Source organism: Planococcus citri, chromosome 2, assembly GCF_950023065.1.
Source record: "Planococcus citri chromosome 2, ihPlaCitr1.1, whole genome shotgun sequence".
NCBI lineage: Eukaryota > Metazoa > Arthropoda > Insecta > Hemiptera > Pseudococcidae > Planococcus > Planococcus citri.
Genome location: NC_088678.1, coordinates 55,299,809 through 55,318,679, shown reverse-complemented (window position 1 = coordinate 55,318,679; position 18,871 = coordinate 55,299,809). Strand labels below are relative to the sequence as shown.

Genomic DNA, 18,871 nt, shown 5'->3' with positions numbered 1-18,871 from the left:
AAGGAGGAATACCATATTCTTGCGACGTTACGATTACCTATCAAAACTGATAACGAGGTCAATGACCACAAGAAACGTTTTTCAATAACCAACTTCAAGATCATATTGTTTACAATTGGTTTTGAAAAATATATACCTGGACCTTTAGACTTGAGAGAACTTACTCACCCCTGCACAAAATTATAAAGAAAATGAACTTGAAACCGAATTGCACGCTTTATTGCCACTCATATCTACTTACCCAACAGACGTAGATCTAGGTATGAGAAGGATGTTGAAAAAAAAACACATGTACGAAAAACACACCCAATTTTCGAAGACGTTAAGGGTGAAAATTACATTCTGACTCCTGTCTCATCTTCCAAGCAAAAATATGTAATGAGTAAAAGTAACCGAACGCATCTCCAACTAGCTCACCCTTGTCTTACACTCCTGCAGATAGACCGCATCTGGCATTTTATCGGATGCAAGAGACCATGAAAGTACAAAGTATAGGTACCCAAACTTATTACTATATGTACTATACTTTGAATGGGCCATGAGCGTGTAACAGCACGCGCTCGGAATTCGCCAAGCGTGAAATACCGTACTGTACCTATACCTATTCGTAAGTATTCGTAAACTAGAATTTTCGACGCCTGCGATGACATCACGATGGATGAAAAATTTCGCCAAGGCATTATTTTCAATAAAGTACATAATTGACAATTGTATTGTAGTATAATATGCCAATGCGTCAGGGTAAATTTTTCGTAGTATGTAGATAATGAATCAGCAGTCAGCACTCGAGAGAGCTCGTATATGTACTTACGGAGGTGTCTAGAAAATTAGCCCGTAATTAATTTCAAGATATACAGGAGGTGCCAAGTGCCAAATGCCATATACCACACAGTTTTAAAAAATAGACATCATTTTTACTTTATTAATGCTACTAAAATATGTAGGCATGTTTGGAACAAAACATCACTTTATACTTGACCATATTCGCGATGCTAGTAAAAGCATTGATTTATCGGCCATCTGCCTCATGCATTACCAATGTTTTTAATTTAATGAATGGCTGGAACACGATTAATAAGATCCCTTGTGTAAAAGAAAAACCGTTAGGCACGTGTGAGTATGGATTGGCGTTACGCCACGATTCACCATAACACACTCATACGAACCCCCTACACACCTGGTGGTAATGGCAAATGATAGTTACATTATCGGTAAACATGAAAAGTAAAATTGTATAAAATGTTAATGCAACTTGGTAGTCGGAAAGTATGTATTTGAATTGCATGCGCTTTGTTGTTCACGCGTTTTATGTCGCCAAAGCTATAAACCAGTTTCGATGGAATTTTTTTCCTCTAAATGCCAATCCAGTCATAGTATGTAGGAGGACGTACGCGTAATCCATTAGAGCGCAAATCTTGTTTAATTGGTCAAGTCTTTGCACATTGGCAAAAAAAAAATCGCCGAAATTATACACGAGAGTATAACTAAAAAATCCCATTAAGATACAAAATATATTCATAGGCGTCAACTAAAAAAGAAACCCCTCATTCTAATTGCTTTTATTTCCTATAGGTACGTAACATCTTTAAAAAAGAGTCAAAATTTATATCTATATTAGTAAAGTAATTCGAAGAAATACGATGTCACAAAACGTACGAGACTTTACGTCAATTTACTACGCGCTTTGTATGTATTAAGCAAAGACGTTAATTCCATTGAAAAAATTAATAACACCCACACACAGGTTAATTTGCTTAATAAGGAGTTTCTTCGCTGATACTCTACCGTCTTCGTCGTCAAGTAGGTAGGTTACATGCGATTTGAAAGGATGGAAAACTTTACTTCACGTTTCCATGAAAATTATTCGCATTCAACTAATAAGGCTCGGGTGCGTCGATTATCATAAAATCGTTTATGGGCAGTTTTGTAATAATTCGTTCGACGAGTTTACAAGTCAAATTCCTACGTTCATTTGACATAACGTAATGGGTAATTAATCATACGTTATCTGATAAAAATTCGAGTAACAAGTGTACCGGCGTCTAATAAACTCAACTTATTCAATCACAATACCATAAACACTTTAGAATTTAAAGTGTTGATTTCTTTTGATTGTTTTAACTTAGTCGTATTGATTGGTGTGGTAATAAAATTATATTGCACATATAGGATCAGATAGTTGAACGTGAATTATGGTATAATTTTAGCTGGAAATTACTTCCTATAAAATAAAATAGATTTTAAATGGGTGCCTTAATCCTATTTTTTGAAAAGGCAATTATTATAATTTATAATTATAACATTTAAAAATTCGGAAATTAGGTAGGTACTTATTTTATGAATAATGTGAATTATTTTTCTTTAGATACCACGCTTGCATTCTTATGCTGATTTGATTAGAAGATAAGATATCTGAACTAAACAAAAAGTTATTGAAATTTGAAAGTGAATTGCGAAAAGTTTTTGTTATTTCATACCACATCATGAAGCGTGATCAATGAAATCAAAATCTGGCAAAAATTTCCAACTGGAATAAAATGTTTCCAAATTTCACCAGCTGAACAAAAATAAATAAAAAACTCGAAACTACCAAACTGGAATGAAAATTTTCGAATATCTGTATCATTAGAACTTTGATTGAAACCATGCAGAAACCAGTTTTCAAGACGATCCCAATTTCTTTGAAAAAAATTTCCAATACATTACCTTACTTACCATGAAAATCCTGACTCAAAAAATGAATTTTATCTATTTTTTTTTAGAATTTCTGGGGAAAATCTTTCAACAAATGATCTTACATTTTTCAAAGTTTTGAGAAAAAAAGTTACTAGCTTAGCCCAAAATGAGGTACTAGTACTACTGCCTCGAAAAATCATTTCGTAACACAGGAAAGAAAACTCTAATTTACTGCAATAGATTAATAATAAACTCACCGGAAAATGCTAATCTCTTCGCTAAATGAGAAATTATTCACAAAAACGCATCAAAACCGCACATTTTTAAAACAACTTCTCGTTATCGGATTATTAAGCACTCAATTTACCGAACAGAACACCATTTTCGAACGCATGCACAAAAATTATGAAAATTTTTTTTCAAGTTTGAATCATCGCGATTTCGCGGGAAGAAGAAAACTGATTGAAAAATAAGCAAGTAGAGGGGATAGACGATTATAAAACGGTGGGAGGGGCGAAAAGTTCTTCAAAGTAACGTCGTGTTGACATAATACCGTGTATAATTGGAAAAAGTTGAAGAAGAAATTAGGAAAATTTCAGTCTTGTGATTTTATTTAATTTTTTCCATCAAAATTGGCGATAAATACGATTTGAATATTTTAAAGAAAAAAATACATCTTAAATTGACAAAATAAAACTCAAAAATGCTATTTCGAGCACAATAATATTTAAAATAAAAAATTTTTATTTTTCAAAAAAAAGAAAAATATTTTTCAGAATTCAGAGTACGTGATGGCATTGAAAAATTACGTACTTCCATCTCGTCTCAAAAATCAAAACTACAAAGCCAAAATTCAATGCCGTTCTTTTTTGTTTTTTCGTCAGCGAACGATTTCTGATCTTTTTGATGTGGATCATGTTTTAAATGATTGAAATTAAATTAAAATAAATAATTTTGCCACGTTACTTTTAAAACATTTGTGCTAAAGAAAAATCGTAGATCAATCAACATGGCCCCAGCTGTCAAAAAAGAAAAAGTCAAGAAACCCAAGGTACGTAAATTCTTCATAACACGTGTAATCAGAGATACATTCCGGCGTTCCTTATTATCTCGACGATACTTTCGGAATAGTTATGAAGAACTTTTAATTTGATGTACCATGAAAGGGGCTTTCAATTATCGATTTAAGACCTCTCAGCTCTTGAATTATTATGTGATTCTAACTAGTTGACTTTATTTATTTCAGGTCAAACGTACCCCTATCCAATGCGTCCAAGTTTTCGGCAGGAAGGTATGTGTTGAAGTGTTTCATTGTAGATACTTATATGTTCAGTCGTTTCAGACGTACTATTAGCAATATTAATTGTTGATTGAACTCGCATTATTCATTATGTTTGTTTATTGTTTGCTAGAAAACCGCCACTGCAGTTGCTTACTGCAAAAGAGGAAACGGTAATTTACGTGTGAACGGCAGACCTTTGGAAATGATTGAACCTAAAATGTTGCAATACAAACTGCAAGAACCGATCCTTCTTTTGGGTAAAGTACGTATCAATTCACGTATCTCTATTGAATTTATTTTGTGTTCTTGAGTAACCACTATCGTTTGTTTTTCGTAGGAAAAATTCGCTGGCGTTGATATGAGGATCCGTGTAAACGGTGGTGGTCACGTTGCTCAAATCTATGCCATCAGACAGGCTATTTCGAAAGCTCTTGTAGCATATTATCAGAAATGTAATTATAACACGGTTATTTTCAACCATAATTTATCGAGAATCGATTAATTCTATTGCTTTTCGTTTTTAGACGTTGACGAAGCTAGCAAGAAAGAAATTAAAGACGTATTGATTCAATATGACAGAACTCTATTAGTCGCCGATCCTAGACGCTGCGAATCCAAAAAGTTCGGTGGTCCAGGTGCCAGAGCAAGATACCAGAAATCTTATCGTTGATATTCATTTTATATTATTTTCAATAAATATTGAAACAATTTATTATGCGTGTTTCTGATTTGTTTACGGTGTGAAGGTGCGTTACAAATTGCCCTTTTTTAAGGAGAAGATGATGAAAGGCCTGTCTCATTTTCAAAGTTTATATTTTCACAGATGTGACGATTTTTAAAAGTGCAACGTAACCTTTCGGCATCGGTTAGGTTGTTGACCTTTTTGAGCTGAAATTGCCCTTCGTAAACTCAAACTGCAATTGTCAGCATTGTCCCCAGTTTTCCATTCAGCAGTTTCCTTCATACACACTTTTGATTCCTTCATTCATGGCGTTCTATGGGGTTCAATTTCTAAGTAGATTGTACTTTTTTAAAAAAGACCTTTTAAATGGGCTTGAAAACTTTTACATTTTACACACATTTTCTGAGTAGAGTAGTTTCAGTATGTCTGATCATTTCTTCAGCTCTACTCCAAGTAAATTAATTCAAAATTTCATTTTCTACCTGAATTTTATTCTTTATCAAAGTTTTTACGATTTTTAAATTTCATTTCATTTATCAAACTTTTCTTCGTTTCTCGAATTTCATTTAATCACGTCTTCCGCAGTAAATTTTCAACCCTTTTCTTTATCACTAAAAACCACGTTGAAAGTAGGGTACTGTATAATAGGTATGATCGACGTCAGTCATTTTGGTTGTCTCGAGTTGTTGTGTACATTCGTCGATAGTAAATGTTGTATAAGTGTGGGTGAGACTTACTCACACTTATACAACATTTACTATCGACGAATGTACACAACGACGTGAGACAACCAAAATGGCTGACCTCGATCATACCCATTATACAGTACCTTATTGAAAGTTTACTACTGATAACAACGTGACCGTGGATTTCAAAGTTTCATTTCGCCGATGATAGAAGTTGTTTATATGTATTTAATCTCAAAAATAGTAATTAAAAATCTACTGAAAAATCAAAGTGATTGTGTTTCTTCTATCATGGAGCTGGTTGATCGTTTCATTTTCTGTTCTTTACAAATGTAACATTCACCATGGATGAAAATATGGATGAAGTCAAATTATGGGGAGAATATGAAGGAAGTAGTAATTCATCTAAACTACAGTGCAATAGAGATGCATCGAATAACACGGAGCACGAAGTAATCCTAAATTCGATCAAAAATATTAACCCAAAGAGATACTTTTTTAATCCTGACCGGCAATCAAGGTTCATCCCCATTAAGTGAGTACATTTCAAATTTCTTTCCGGTATTTGTTTCATCGTTATTGATGAATTTATTTTAATAGGAAAGAAACAAAATACATCAGATTAGATAATACGATGAAAGATATTATTAAAATGATGAACTACCGGGATGAAATGAAAACTATCGTTGAAAAAGCTGCCATAAGAGTAAGTTTTTCTGCACGAGAAATCGTATATTGTGGTATTATTTTTCAATTACTATCGCTGTAAATTTCAGAAGGATGTAGATCAATTAAACGAACAAATTCGTACTTTACCAGTACCAAAATTACTCAAAGAGAAACACGACAGTTGCAGTCGTCCACGCTTACAAATTCAGACCGACAGGTAAAGAGTATCTTACGTGCAATTAATTAATTAATTAATTAATAATCCTTTGATTAACTGTATGATTTATTTTAATAGCAATTTCGTGAATGGTATATGGGACGAAAAACCTCCTAGTTTAACTCCTGAAAGTGCCTTGAACACTTTAAGTACCTCGGTGGCAACTGTACTAGCATTTACCGGTTTTACGGGTGCATTTTTTATTCATTAATGAGTTCATTTTATATGAAAGTATTTCTAAATGAGCATTTTTTCAACAGATACTTCCAATTTATCATTAAATGTGCTGACAGAAATAACCGAAGAATATATTAAGAAAATGTTGAGATTGTTAAAATTTAATGTAGAAAAAGAAAAGCTCAGAGGAGAATCAGGGTTTTGTGTATGTATATCTGTAAAACCTTATATGGTATGTAATTCCGTATATTGCTCAGGATCCTAATTCTGTTTTGTTTCAGGACGTTGTCGATAGAACGTTTCATGAAATAGGGCTTGGAAGCCTTAGAAATTTAATTACCTATTACCAAAGCAGTATTATAGATTATAAGAATAAAAAACTAAAGGAAGTGAAAGATGAAATTCTTGCTTGTGATAATGTAATTGAAAAAATGAAAGAAGAGCAGAGACAAGTTAATGGGAGAAGTATCATGTACGTCAATTAGACTTAATTTGATGTGTAGCTTAAAATCGTTTGTAATATTTTGATTGTCAATTTGTCAAAATCCTAGATTGGAGGAGGAAAATTCCGGTATTCCTGAGCTACATGTGACTTCGATGTTAGGAAATGATTTGCTATCGAGTTCCTTTGAAACTGGTTTACAAATGTTGCATACTATAGAAAATCAAAAGTAAGTCCATAAGAATTTTTATGAGCTTTCTATTGAGCTGCTGTTTTATGCTTCGACATTCTCCAGTGGCGTAGCCAAGGGGATGGGGCGAAGGGGGCTATTGCCCCTTCTTTGCGAGCGAAAATTTGAAATAAAACATGCAAAAATGTACGTTTTTTCTTTTTGTGGACCAATTTTTTCGAAAAATTTTCGCTCTCGATTCTCTCGAGCAGTGATTTTGCCTTCGTTTTTATGAAATCATCGCATATCACGAAAGGTTTTCCGAAAATTACCTCGGATTTCGATTTTTTTGCTCCTTAAAATTTAGTTTCGCCCCCTCTTTGAGAAAATTCTGGCTACGTCACTGACATTCTCAAGGAACTTTTTGAACTCGCCGAAAGTTGAGAAACACCTCAGTAAATTTCAACTTCGATGTTTATATTTATTTTTCATTATATCAACAATTTTCTTTCAGATTGACGGATGTCGAAAGTGATTCACTGAATGATTCCAAAGGACAATTGCAAAACGAGTATACAGATTCCAAAGCTGTAAAACGAAAACGAAGATGATCATTTCGAAAATTACACATATCGTTTGGAAATTCGTGATGTTGATTTCGATTACACAGACTGCAATATTTATTACGCTTCCGTTTATGTTAAAGAAACGATTTCATTTATTTAGATCTTGATGTATTTCTTTTTTTTAAAATTATTGTATCGAACTGAATAAATAAGTGTTGTTTAACCATTTTGTAATGCGAACGAAACGATTTGAAATAACAACGCAAAATAGTTAGCAAAACCATATAATTTAAATTTAACAAAACATTTATGATACGTATTCAGCGTGTAGATCTACCTAAAAGTTGATTATAATTTGAAAAGTACAGAAAAAAAATGAAAAAACGAAAAAGAGTTCAGTAAAAAAAGGGCACACAAACGTAGGGTAATAGGTATGCGATTTTGTAAATGAAAATTTATTTGATTGCACGTATATCGATCGACCTCGCGATATTTAAATTATTAGCAATATGATAAATTTCAAAGCACTAAATTACGTTCACAAACTTAACCTAACATGAGATTTTTTCGCAATCCGCGAACAGTCACGATAAATTTATACAATACTGAATACACGTAGTACAATAGTGAATCCCTAAATTATAATATTGCATTCGTAGATTATCTTGAAATGTGCTCAATAAACAAAACACTAGCCTTCTGAAATTTACATTATGTCGAATTTGGAAAAGTGAGCTTTTCTAATAGGTATTCTGCGGTATGAACTTTTAAACTAATTTTATTAGTTGAGGAAAAACAATAACAAAACACCGCTCCTTATTTCCCGTTTACTTTTACGTCATTGCTGGTAACTTTTGTTTCCGTATCTCTGGACTGGTAAAAAAGAATGTACCCAGTTTCTGATGATTTTTGACCGTCCGATGTAAGCCCGTAAAAATCTTCGAACGCTGATTGGTCGATTTTCTGTAATCAGAGAAATTTCAACGAAGTTGAAAATCCGATTAAGCTTCTTTCATTCGTAGAACCATACGTGGTAATCCATTATAAAACTTACGTCAATAATATCATCATCAAATAGTAACCAGAAATCGTAACTTTTAACAATACTAATGTAATGGCCTCGATTTGGTCCACTACCGCAATGGACAACAACGGCGACTAAATTATACATACGATCAGGATTCACAGCATCATCGCTCTGTAAACAAGATTTCGACATTGAATTACCCATCGAGATTTCACTTATCTTGTTAAATAAACACGAAACAACTGATAAGACACACGTCGAGATATTATAGCAAACACACTTACAAAATTGAAAAGTCTCAATTCTAGAGGAAACACGACCCTATGAGATACTTTGGTATGACGATTATAATGTTCTACGTATTTGAATCTTTTCAGATGTAAAGCCAAGATCATCGGCAATTTCTTTACTCTCATACGTTTCTAGAATGATAAAAAAAATTATTACAATCAAAAACCCATAACAAGGAAGCCATAGAACAAGACTACTAACTTGAGCTTCTTGATACGAATTACATTTATCACATTTAAATTTATTGTCCGCGCATAACGTTTCAGTATTGCTATAACATTTCAAACAATGGGTTATACTGGTATTCTCGTCAATATCTACTTGCAGATCGAAAAAATCTTCATCTTTGCTGCTTATCTGTAAGAAAAAAACGCATTAAAATACCATCGGCCATAGGATAGGTTCAAAGTTCAAAGTAATCGTTAATGCTTACAGTTTCACAGTTAAGACATCTTGTCTCACTAGTCAAGATTCCTTGAAAAATTTCGTGTACCCAGGTTGGTTCCTCTTGACTGGACTTATTATCGTCATGCGACATATCCTTTGGTTTACCATGATTTCTTTCAACTGAAAATGAAGAACAAAGTACGTGGTATTCGTATTTTCAATGAATACTTTCAGGTCAATTAATCTTTGCCATTAAAGTAAACAAATACTTACGAAGAATAATCTCGTTAATACGATTAATTAAAAAATTTAAAAATTCGTGAGCATCTTGTTGCATATAGTTATTGAATTCCTCTGTAAAGAAAACACAATTCTGTAATGAAAACGACCTAAACCATTTGAAAAATACGAAATAATTTACAAACCCTTTTCTTTCCTAAGCCTCGCTATGAATTTCTTAGGTGCAACTGTACTAACGCGTTTCTTATTATTGGCAATACTGTGAAATAAATCACTCAGGCAAGACAGAAGCGTCTCCTTATTTCTTTGCTTGTTTCGAACTTTGTATTCGAGGACTTTCTCGCGAAATGGTTTGCAAAAGTATAACGCTTGTAAAACAGAATTACTATAACATGTATTCCCAAACTGAAACGAAAAAAATGGACGTGTTTTAAAGGCATCGAACTGGCATGATTGCAATTCTCGGACAAAACATACTCACGTTCACTAGTCCACAATATCGTTCACTATTGGGAAAGTTTTCAGAACCGATTTGTTTTTCTAATTGCGAAATATTTCCACCCTGTAATGAAAACACTAATTAGTGTACCTGGTTACGTATTAAGAATCTGATACCCTCAAATAACTTACCATAATGATTTTTTTTTCTAAAATCTGTATTCAGCAACAAAGTGCATACTGCGATGGAGTAATTATTACCAATTGTAACGCTGGGAGATGATTTACTTCTTCGAACGCAGCAAAAAAGAATTCAATCGTCGACGAAATGTTTACAGACTTATTATCACTAATGGCCAAACTAGAACGATTACGTTGTGGCGAACTGTCTCACAAAAACGAGACTTGCTCTCAATACCACAATTTCTCACTCGCGATCGAATAAGTATAAAGACTTTTTAATGAAACAATTACCTCGGAAACACGATAATTAATAATATTTTTGGTTAAATTTCACTTGAAAACGACATTTTTCAAGCATTTTATCTGCGTTTTCTTTTCTGCTATTTTTTGGAAAAGTTTGCGCAACTAAAAATGTAAATAAGGATGCAGTGCTGCCAGTTTAATGCAATCTTGAATCGTAACTCAAAAATTGAAATGAGGTCAGTGTGGTAAACCTCACGGGTAATTCCCGGTAATTACGCTCGTTGTGTCTCTCTCCTCGTGTGTACGTGATGTACGAGTATTCTTGTTATGATATTCGAAGCGTTAAGATGTAATAATTATATTCCTTGTTATTTTTTTTATAATAAACGTTATTAATTGTTCGTTAATTGTTAATATGTTTCCTACATATTTCAGAAGTGGTCGAATGTGCGTCAACGAAGTGTTTTGAATAATTGAAAGTGTGTTTTTGTGTGTTGTTCGCGATTTCTGCCGAAAGCATGGTCAAAACGAAACGAAATCAATCGCCACCTTTTTCTCCATCGAAAGTGGACCTCTCAATGAATACCGTTAGCGAAATCGTCCAAGCAGCTAGCAGCGCAGTGCTACTGCCGGAAATATCGAAGTTTACGGGTGAGGTGTCTGCTACTGAAGCAAAAGAATGGTTGAAAAGCGTCGAAAATCAAGGCCTGATCGGTGGTTGGAATAACCTACAAAAGCTGGAAACTGCGAAGCGATTACTTACGAAAGCAGCCAAAAGTTGGTATCTACTCAATGCGGACGATATCAAATCGTGGTCCGATTTTCGAAGTTGTTTTTGGGAAACGTTTATTGGCGAAGATGATGGAAACGTGGTTGACAAGTGGGAACGTTTCTCCGCGCGATGTCAACAAGATAACGAATCATCAATCGAATACATCTTCGATAAGCTGCGTTTAGCTAAAGATGTTGGTGCATCCGTTGCAGAATCGAAAAATGCTGTTTGTGCTGGGTTTAAGTCCGAAGATATGGCGAATTATCTACGTATTTACGATTATTCGAAAGCTGCCGATTGGAGCAAACGACTTCGTGAATTTGAATCTAGTAAATCGAAACCTGACGTTGCTGAAAGTGAAAACGAAAAACCGGTTGTTCCTGATCCTGAAACGAAAAAGTCCGAATCCGTCCTTCTGGTCAATACAGCGTTAGGTGTTGATCGTGAAAAATATGTGAAAACGGCTGTTATCAACGGAAAAACGATTTCGGGAGCGTTGATCGATAATGGTAGTAGCGTATGTGTGATGCGAGCGTCAACTGCAGTCACCCTGTGCGAAACTATTCAACCCCCTTCGAATACGAGAATTTTCGGCGTTGGTAATTTGGAAAACGGATCGGAAGTACTTGGTAAAATCGTAGGTACGGTCTCAGTCGATGGTGTGGCAGTACCCGAAACGGAAATTCTAATCCTCCGTGATAATGCGTTACCTGTTCCTCTCGTCATTGGCTGTTCTTGGATCGAAAACCCGAATGTTGCGATGATCAAGTGGAAAGATCAATTTATCATCACACAGGCGAATCGTGTGTCGTTAAACGAAAATAGTGTCGTGTTTAGTGCCGAAAAATCGCCGTGTAACATCGTTGAAACGTCTGTCAACTTCGTTCGAGTCGAAAACGCCGGCAAAATTGCTGAAAAGAGTGAAATTCGTGTTCGTAATCGGAAAAGGAAGCGAAAACCAGTTCGTGAAAAATCGTTTATTGTTAGTGATAAGCGCGATAATTGTCGTTTTTGTTTTTCGGAGGAAAATTGTACCATTTCCCCGGAGTTGCGTTCGCCGAAATTTCGTAAAAAGTGCGTGAATCGGTGTGTTGAGGACAACACACACTGCAGAATGGCCGAGTGTGGTAAACCTCACGGGTAATTCCCGGTAATTACGCTCGTTGTGTCTCTCTCCTCGTGTGTACGTGATGTACGAGTATTCTTGTTATTGAAGTGGTGACGTACGGTGCTCCGACTCGGTTGGCTAAACTACGCCAAAACTGCTACTCGCAGATGAGCTGTGTCGCCGAGTGTATATATACTCGGTGGCACAGCAGCCAAATTAGCTCAAGTTGTATAGCTTTCTTTATACGTTGTATGCGTTCGATTCATCTTATTTCAACGAATTTTTTATCTCATCGAAATAAAAAGAAAAGAATAAAGATTTCTCCGAAATACCTACGAATTAAATTATATTGTATAAAATACCTATTAAAATAAGGAAATTCTTTCGAAGATAAAAAGATGCTGTGTATTTATTCACATCTCTGTTATATTTAATGACAATACATATCATCTCCCACGTAACCCTGAGAGTAAATTATTTATCGAGTTTCATCGAATTATATGGTAAAAACTTGGACTCTCTGAGCCAAGTATTGGTTTATTATACGCTTCTCCGACTGAGCAAATACAGTGGTACACAAGCCTAGCACGCTATAAACGCTGACACCGAACCACCACTGCCAGGTATTACATTGGCGCCTGACTCGTGCTTAAAAAATTATCTTCGAAAATTTGAGAATGATTTTTTCTAAAAAATCTTCAAAAAAATAAACACCTACGAATCCGGAATAAAAATTAAAAAATAAATGCGACTCGTCAGCCGCTACTACGAAACAAAATAAATAAAAACAGAAAAATCCACGAATCCATAGTTATATTTTTTCAAAATAAAAATACAAAAAATTCAAAATACCTAAAACAACAGTAAAAACTTCATCTCCAGCAAGACCAATTCCTCCAGGAATTGAACTCAGAAATCGAATAGCTCCACCACCGATTCCGAAGATACCAAAACCTAGAACAAAAAAATTAAAAATGATTACTCAGCAAGAAATTACAGATTTAGAAGGAAGATTAAAAAATGATATAAATTTAGCAAAAAGCGAGTTAAAAAACGACATCAAATCCGAATTAAAAAATGAACTAAAAACTCAGATAAAAGAAGAACTTAAAGAAGAGTTAAAAGAAGATATAAAAATCGAAATAATCGCAAATTTAAACGCCGATATTAAAAAAGACATCAAAATTTACTTCGACCAATTAAAATTGAATATGGAAGATGTTTTGGATAAAATTGAATCAGATGCACACGACAAATTCATGGATATAGTCGACGAAAACGTTAAAGCAGTGGTAGATGGAGCTAAAATGGCCCTAAATAATACGATGAAAAATGTACAAGTTGCTACAGTTCCAACGAGCGGATCAGATAAAATTTTCATCGACTTATTTTATAAAAATGTGACTAACTTTGAGCAAAAAAATCGATTTTTCCCCCACAAATTCCTAGCTCAATTTACAACACCGTCTGTAACTCAAAATATCGATCCAGATAATCGAAGAATGCTTCTAGCTTCCTGTGTGAAAATCGAATCGACTGCCTGGAATGAAAAAGTCCAAAAAGCAAAGACTTTCGAAGAGCTCCAGGAATATTTCTTAGATATATTTTGGGACGACAATGTAAAAAGTGCAGCTGTAGCGGCCTTTGAGAAGGAAATCCCGAAGCATATTGTTAAAATTATCGACTTTATCGAATATATTTCCAATTGGTACGACACCTTGTTAAAAACCGATACTAGAGAAAAATTGATTATCTCCAAGGTGTATAAAAAATTCCCTAAGTGCATAAAAGAGCACACGAACAGCGAAGGATTGGTCAATAAAGAGTCACTCATGGCTAAATTGGAGACTGTCAAAAACATGGACACAGATGACATGACCATAATCTGGGATCAGGAAGAAGATCAGTCCAAAATAAATATTAATTATCGTTACCATGACAGAGACAACTATCGACGAAATAATTATGAAAGAAGAGATTATCGTCGAGAAGAACCGTATAACAGAGACCGTAGATACCAAGACAATAGGGAAGAAAGAAGTAAAAATTACGAAGATAGAAGTAGAAATTATGACCACCAAGAAGATAGACAGCAAAATCAAGAAGAAGATAGAAATCCAAGATATCTGGGAAGAAACTACGATCCCAACTACCGTAGAAATCGATATAGACAATATGACCAGCGTGAACCTCAAGGAAACCCCCCACCCCCTCGAAACGATAAGCCAGAGGGGCAGAAAACTGACCCAAAAAACGCCAAATGACGACGTGTGCAGAAATTACTGCAACGAGGGGGGAAATCCGGACGATAAAAATTGACAAAAAAATTTATGACATATTGGGAGAAGGCCTAGTAAATGGGCGCCTATATAACAATCGATCGATCACCGAACACTACGACCAAATCAAGAAAATACCGGAATTTAGAGAAAATGTAATTTTGTCAATTGGAGAAAATGAGCTCAATGAACGTGACATTGATTTTCACTTTGTTGAGTTTTATCTTCGAAAAACGATTGAATACATAAAAGAAAAAGGAGCAAAACAAATTTGTGTAATTTTCCCGATCCTCCTGCCCTATGTACGAGGTCGAAAAAATGCAAAAAGCCTCCGAAGATATTTAACTTTCATCGAAATTTATAAAAAAATTACAAAAATGACAAATACAAATTTAATCACCCGAATTGCTGATTTATTCATCGACAAAACGAAGTATAGGCAAATTTTAACAGACAGAGGGAACGTTCGAGTCCATTGTGATCGTTTCCAACGATACCACAAGACAAGAAAACCCCCAGTTATCCCTAGTTTTTTGAAGACTGCTCTTCGGATGCTGGTAAGCGCAGTCCAACGACTAAATTCAGGAGATACCGGTAGATGGATTTTTGAAGAAGTTTACAACATCAAGAAGTCTGCAAAAAACAACAACAAAAACAAATCACCGAAAAAACAAAACGATTTTTTACCTACTTCTACTCGATACATAGAAAATCGGTTCGACACGAATGATAAGCAAGATCCAAAAACCCTACCTACGACAAATTTAGACACGCATACCAACCCAAAATTGCGCAAAATAAATTGGAAAACTACCTGGATGGAGAAAAAAAGACAAGAAATCGCCAGCAATGAAACCAGCTTGGCAAATTCTCAAGAACGAATAAAAAAGGCTATCGACGGAAAAGATAAGCAAATCGCGAGCGATCGAGACACGATAAAAATGGCGATGCAGATCGATAAAAAAGGCTTAGAAAACGATAAAAACAAATGCATCGATCAAATCGACCCAAAGGTCACTGACTTTTGGTCAAATTGGTACGCGAAATTACGAATATACGAAAGACGAGCAAAGCAAAACAGGGATGCAAAAGTACAAGCGAAAAATAATAAAAATAACAACGAAAATTTATATGAAAATCCAATACCTTCCACCAGTAAATCGGCGGAATCTGCAGAACAAAAATTTTCCTTCACTGATTGGATGGCGTCGATCGATTCAGACCTGAAAAACAAAGAAAAACCTATAACAAAACATCAAAAAATCGATAGGAACGATAAAGATAATGTCTCACCTCCAGTAGTTAAGCAGATCTTCGCAATCGAGTATCCAGCAAAGCTTTGGCCAAAAGAAGAGGTCAAAAAAGATGTTCATCCGATAATACCACTGCCGCCACCTGTAAAAAAGAAAAATACATCGTGTGTTAATTTTGGAATTGAAAAAGAAGATTATTATGGACTATTGGATAGCGGTGCTGAAATTAATTTAATTAGCGAAAGACTACTTAAGAAAATTGAACGTAGACATAAAAATTCAGTCACATACGCTACTCCGAAAAATAAAATAATTATCAGGGTTGCCAATGGTATGAGCGAAGGAACTCTGCCATATATTGTGAAAATTAAAATGAAATTTGGAAAAGTGGACATGGAAATTCCATTTTATATCGTTCGAAGACTGCCTTGCGGATTTTTGGTTGGAAGAGAAACAATTATGGAAGAACACATCGATCTACAATTTTGGAAACAACGAGCAAAATGCACAAAAATTCCTGGTCAAAAAGAATATCTGAATTTTCTTTCAGATAACCTCCATTTTATTCACCATGTACGTGTTTGTAAAATTGAAACAGAAATTAAAGAATTAAATGTATTTTACAATAAAACTTTTGAAGATAAATCCATCGATGAAAATTTTTCAATTATTTTAAATAACCTACGAAAAACTAATTTGGAACCAGAGCAACAATGGAAAGTTATCGACGAAATAATTCCGTTCAAACATCTATGGCGAAGTCAAATTGGCCAATACAATGGCAAAGAATATAAATTTGAATTTTCAATCGATCCTGATGCCAAAGAATGGGTAGCTAGGAATTACAAACCTAGTCAACACCAAAAAGAACAACTCGACAAAGAATTTGAAAAATTAATTAAACTTGGACATGTCAGACCATCAGAATCCAAGTATTTAAATAATATGCTGGCCAGAGAAAAATCAGATGGAAGCCTGCGTATATGTTTAGACCCCCCACATTTAAATAAAATTTTAATCGACGACCAAGAAGAAGCCTCCACTATGGAGCGAATTGTGCACGATAATCATGGAGTGCAATGGGTATCTGTCTTTGATTTTGCAGCAGGATACCACCAAATGCTATTACACCCTGATTTTTGGAAGTATACAGCTTTCAAATATGAAGGACGTGTATATGAATGGACTGTAATGCCCTTTGGGGTCAAAACAGCAGCAGCCTGCTTCATACGTATGCTAAGGACAGCTATTCAAGATATTTTGGGGCTTGATATATACGTAGATGACGCCAAAATAAAAAGTAAAACCTTCGAAGACCACTTAAAATCAATAGTACAATTTTTAGAACAAATAGACAAAGCAGGATTGACCTTAAATGCCAAGAAAACAAAATTATTTCAAACAAAAATTGACCATTTAGGTCATGTACTCGATAAAAATAAAATTGGAAAACAAAAAGATAAAATTAAAAAACTGGAAAAATTTAAAAACAAACACTGGCAGAAGAAGAAAAATGGAGTCGTATTGAAAAATATTCGACAGGTACAGCAATTGATAGGTTTAACAATCCTATACTCAAAATTTATTAAAAATTTTCAAACAATTATTCGACCATTTACCAAATTGTTGCTCGAAGGAGGGAAAAATTTCGAATGGACTCAAGAACACATCGACACATTCAATATATTATACGAAGAATATTGCAAGGAATTTGAATTGGTGTCTCCAGACCCAAAGAAAGAATTTTTCATCGAAATTACAAGTGACATGGATACTGTAAATGGAGTCATATACCAACAAGATGACCAAAAAAATGACAATGTAATTCTGTTCATCAGTGCAACACTGAAAAAGCACCAAAAAAATTATACCTTCATCGAAAAGAGGGTTTTGGCCCTAGTTACAGTATTGAAAAAAGCCCAAATGTGGTTAATTGGCAAAAAATTAATGGTTCCAGAGTCGATAAAAACTCCTATCGCTAAATTGCGAGATGTAGCACAATTACATTTAAAAGCAGCCTATTGGATTACAATTTTGAACTCGTTCAATATTTTTTATGAAATAAAAAAAGATAAGAAAAAATACTTCGAGGCTATGCCCCCTGAAATTAAACTGGATGTAAATTTCATCGAACACAAGCAATTTACAAGAAAGGACCCAAGTGAACAATTAACAAATGCAATTTTAAATATGGAAGCAATGCAAGACAAAGATGACCAGCTTAGAAAAATAAAGAGAATGATTGTACATGGAGAAGTCGACGAAAAAACAAAATTAAGAGGACCAAAAGCAATAGAAAAAAAAATACAAAATCTGAAATCAAGATACATCGTAGAAAATGGCATACTCTATCGAAAATTGAAAAATTTAAATTTAATTAGGCTTCCTGATGACCTACTCTTCGAAATTACTACCTATCTACACGAATTTTATGGACATCTTGGGGCAAAGAGATTGGAAACCATTTTTAATCGAACATATTACTATCCAAATTCTGCGAAACACATTCAAAACATTACGAATGCTTGCATTTTATGCAAACAAAATAAAGTATATGGGTATAAAAAACATCCTACCTACAATAAAATAACTGCGAAAGAAATAGGTCAATTGGTGACCATGGACATTTTTGGGCCCCTACCTAGTAAAGAAAATGGTCCCAAATCCATCATCGTTGGGAAAGAAATTTTTTTCATTACACCTGGTTCCATATAGCCGACGATTCGACGACCCAACGATGTGTAGACCTACTGATGCGTATCAAAGCAGATTTGGAGAAATGGGGACATAAATTGGAGACCATAACAACCGATAATGGGCCCCAATTTGGTTCGGACGAATGGAAAACTGCCTGTAAAAAATATGGAGTTCGAGCAACTCATATTGCACCATATAATGCTCCTGCAAATTCGTGTGAAAGAACAATGAGAGAACTAGGTACCCTGCTACGCCTAGCATTGAACCATCCAGAAAAAGAAGGTACATACACCCATGAAGGATGGCACCAATACGTGGCTGATGCCGAACGAGCAATGAATAATCGACCAACAGAATTTAAATTCTCGCCAAATGAAATTATGGGCC

The 18,871-nt window shown here is 34.6% G+C and overlaps 5 protein-coding genes across 7 annotated transcripts in view; 3 read left to right on the top strand and 2 right to left on the bottom strand.

The window, feature by feature from the left end:
• Positions 1–3,124, bottom strand: part of LOC135836536 (protein inscuteable homolog) — a 52,539-nt gene extending 49,415 nt beyond the window's left edge. For both annotated transcript variants that reach the window (XM_065351428.1, XM_065351429.1), the window contains exon 1: positions 2,934–3,124. The gene's annotated coding sequence lies outside the window, so the exon portion shown is untranslated. The remainder of the gene's footprint in view (positions 1–2,933) is intronic.
• A 411-nt stretch (positions 3,125–3,535) lies between these two features.
• Positions 3,536–4,671, top strand: RpS16 (ribosomal protein S16). Its single transcript, XM_065351440.1, has 5 exons — positions 3,536–3,727; positions 3,923–3,967; positions 4,089–4,220; positions 4,296–4,410; positions 4,483–4,671. Exons 1-5 carry the CDS (start codon positions 3,686–3,688, stop codon positions 4,626–4,628), a joined length of 480 nt encoding a protein of 159 aa, XP_065207512.1. The 5' UTR covers positions 3,536–3,685; the 3' UTR covers positions 4,629–4,671.
• Positions 4,672–5,448: 777 nt separating this feature from the next.
• LOC135836542 (uncharacterized) lies at positions 5,449–7,789 on the top strand. Of its 2 annotated transcripts, none has more exons than XM_065351436.1 (8): positions 5,449–5,861; positions 5,927–6,032; positions 6,106–6,212; positions 6,291–6,403; positions 6,473–6,594; positions 6,671–6,861; positions 6,941–7,060; positions 7,515–7,789. In XM_065351436.1, the coding sequence occupies exons 1-8, from the start codon at positions 5,671–5,673 to the stop codon at positions 7,609–7,611; spliced, it is 1,047 nt and encodes a 348-aa protein (XP_065207508.1). In that variant the 5' UTR covers positions 5,449–5,670; the 3' UTR covers positions 7,612–7,789. The 2 variants fall into 2 exon arrangements, with proteins under 2 accessions (XP_065207508.1, XP_065207507.1); XM_065351435.1 differs by having other exon boundaries at positions 5,452–5,861; positions 6,103–6,212.
• A 45-nt stretch (positions 7,790–7,834) lies between these two features.
• Positions 7,835–10,547, bottom strand: Usp12-46 (Ubiquitin-specific protease 12/46). Its single transcript, XM_065351431.1, has 9 exons — positions 10,142–10,547; positions 9,993–10,073; positions 9,697–9,916; positions 9,545–9,625; positions 9,318–9,451; positions 9,086–9,241; positions 8,878–9,015; positions 8,621–8,764; positions 7,835–8,529 (listed from the first exon to the last, which is right to left on the bottom strand). Exons 1-9 carry the CDS (start codon positions 10,142–10,144, stop codon positions 8,383–8,385), a joined length of 1,104 nt encoding a protein of 367 aa, XP_065207503.1. The 5' UTR covers positions 10,145–10,547; the 3' UTR covers positions 7,835–8,382.
• A 2,682-nt stretch (positions 10,548–13,229) lies between these two features.
• Positions 13,230–14,519, top strand: LOC135834104 (uncharacterized). The gene has a single exon (XM_065347941.1). It carries the CDS (start codon positions 13,230–13,232, stop codon positions 14,517–14,519), a length of 1,290 nt encoding a protein of 429 aa, XP_065204013.1.
• Positions 14,520–18,871: the final 4,352 nt, after the last annotated feature.

Bases quoted from the DNA above. Each gene is read 5' to 3' on its own strand.
- RpS16 (XM_065351440.1), top strand. From the start codon at position 3,686: ATGGCCCCAGCTGTCAAAAAAGAAAAAGTCAAGAAACCCAAG. The intron at 3,728-3,922 runs GTACGTAAATTC...TATTTATTTCAG, and splicing joins AAAAAGTCAAGAAACCCAAG to GTCAAACGTACCCCTATCCA. The intron at 4,221-4,295 runs GTACGTATCAAT...TGTTTTTCGTAG, and splicing joins CGATCCTTCTTTTGGGTAAA to GAAAAATTCGCTGGCGTTGA.
- LOC135836542 (XM_065351435.1), top strand. From the start codon at position 5,671: ATGGATGAAAATATGGATGAAGTCAAATTATGGGGAGAATATGAAGGA. The intron at 6,862-6,940 runs GTACGTCAATTA...TCAAAATCCTAG, and splicing joins GTTAATGGGAGAAGTATCAT to ATTGGAGGAGGAAAATTCCG. The intron at 7,061-7,514 runs GTAAGTCCATAA...ATTTTCTTTCAG, and splicing joins CATACTATAGAAAATCAAAA to ATTGACGGATGTCGAAAGTG.
- Usp12-46 (XM_065351431.1), bottom strand. The intron at 9,452-9,544 runs GTAAGTATTTGT...CTTCATTTTCAG, and splicing joins TATTAACGAGATTATTCTTC to TTGAAAGAAATCATGGTAAA. The intron at 9,016-9,085 runs GTTAGTAGTCTT...TTATCATTCTAG, and splicing joins ATTCGTATCAAGAAGCTCAA to AAACGTATGAGAGTAAAGAA.
- LOC135834104 (XM_065347941.1), top strand. From the start codon at position 13,230: ATGATTACTCAGCAAGAAATTACAGATTTAGAAGGAAGATTAAAAAAT.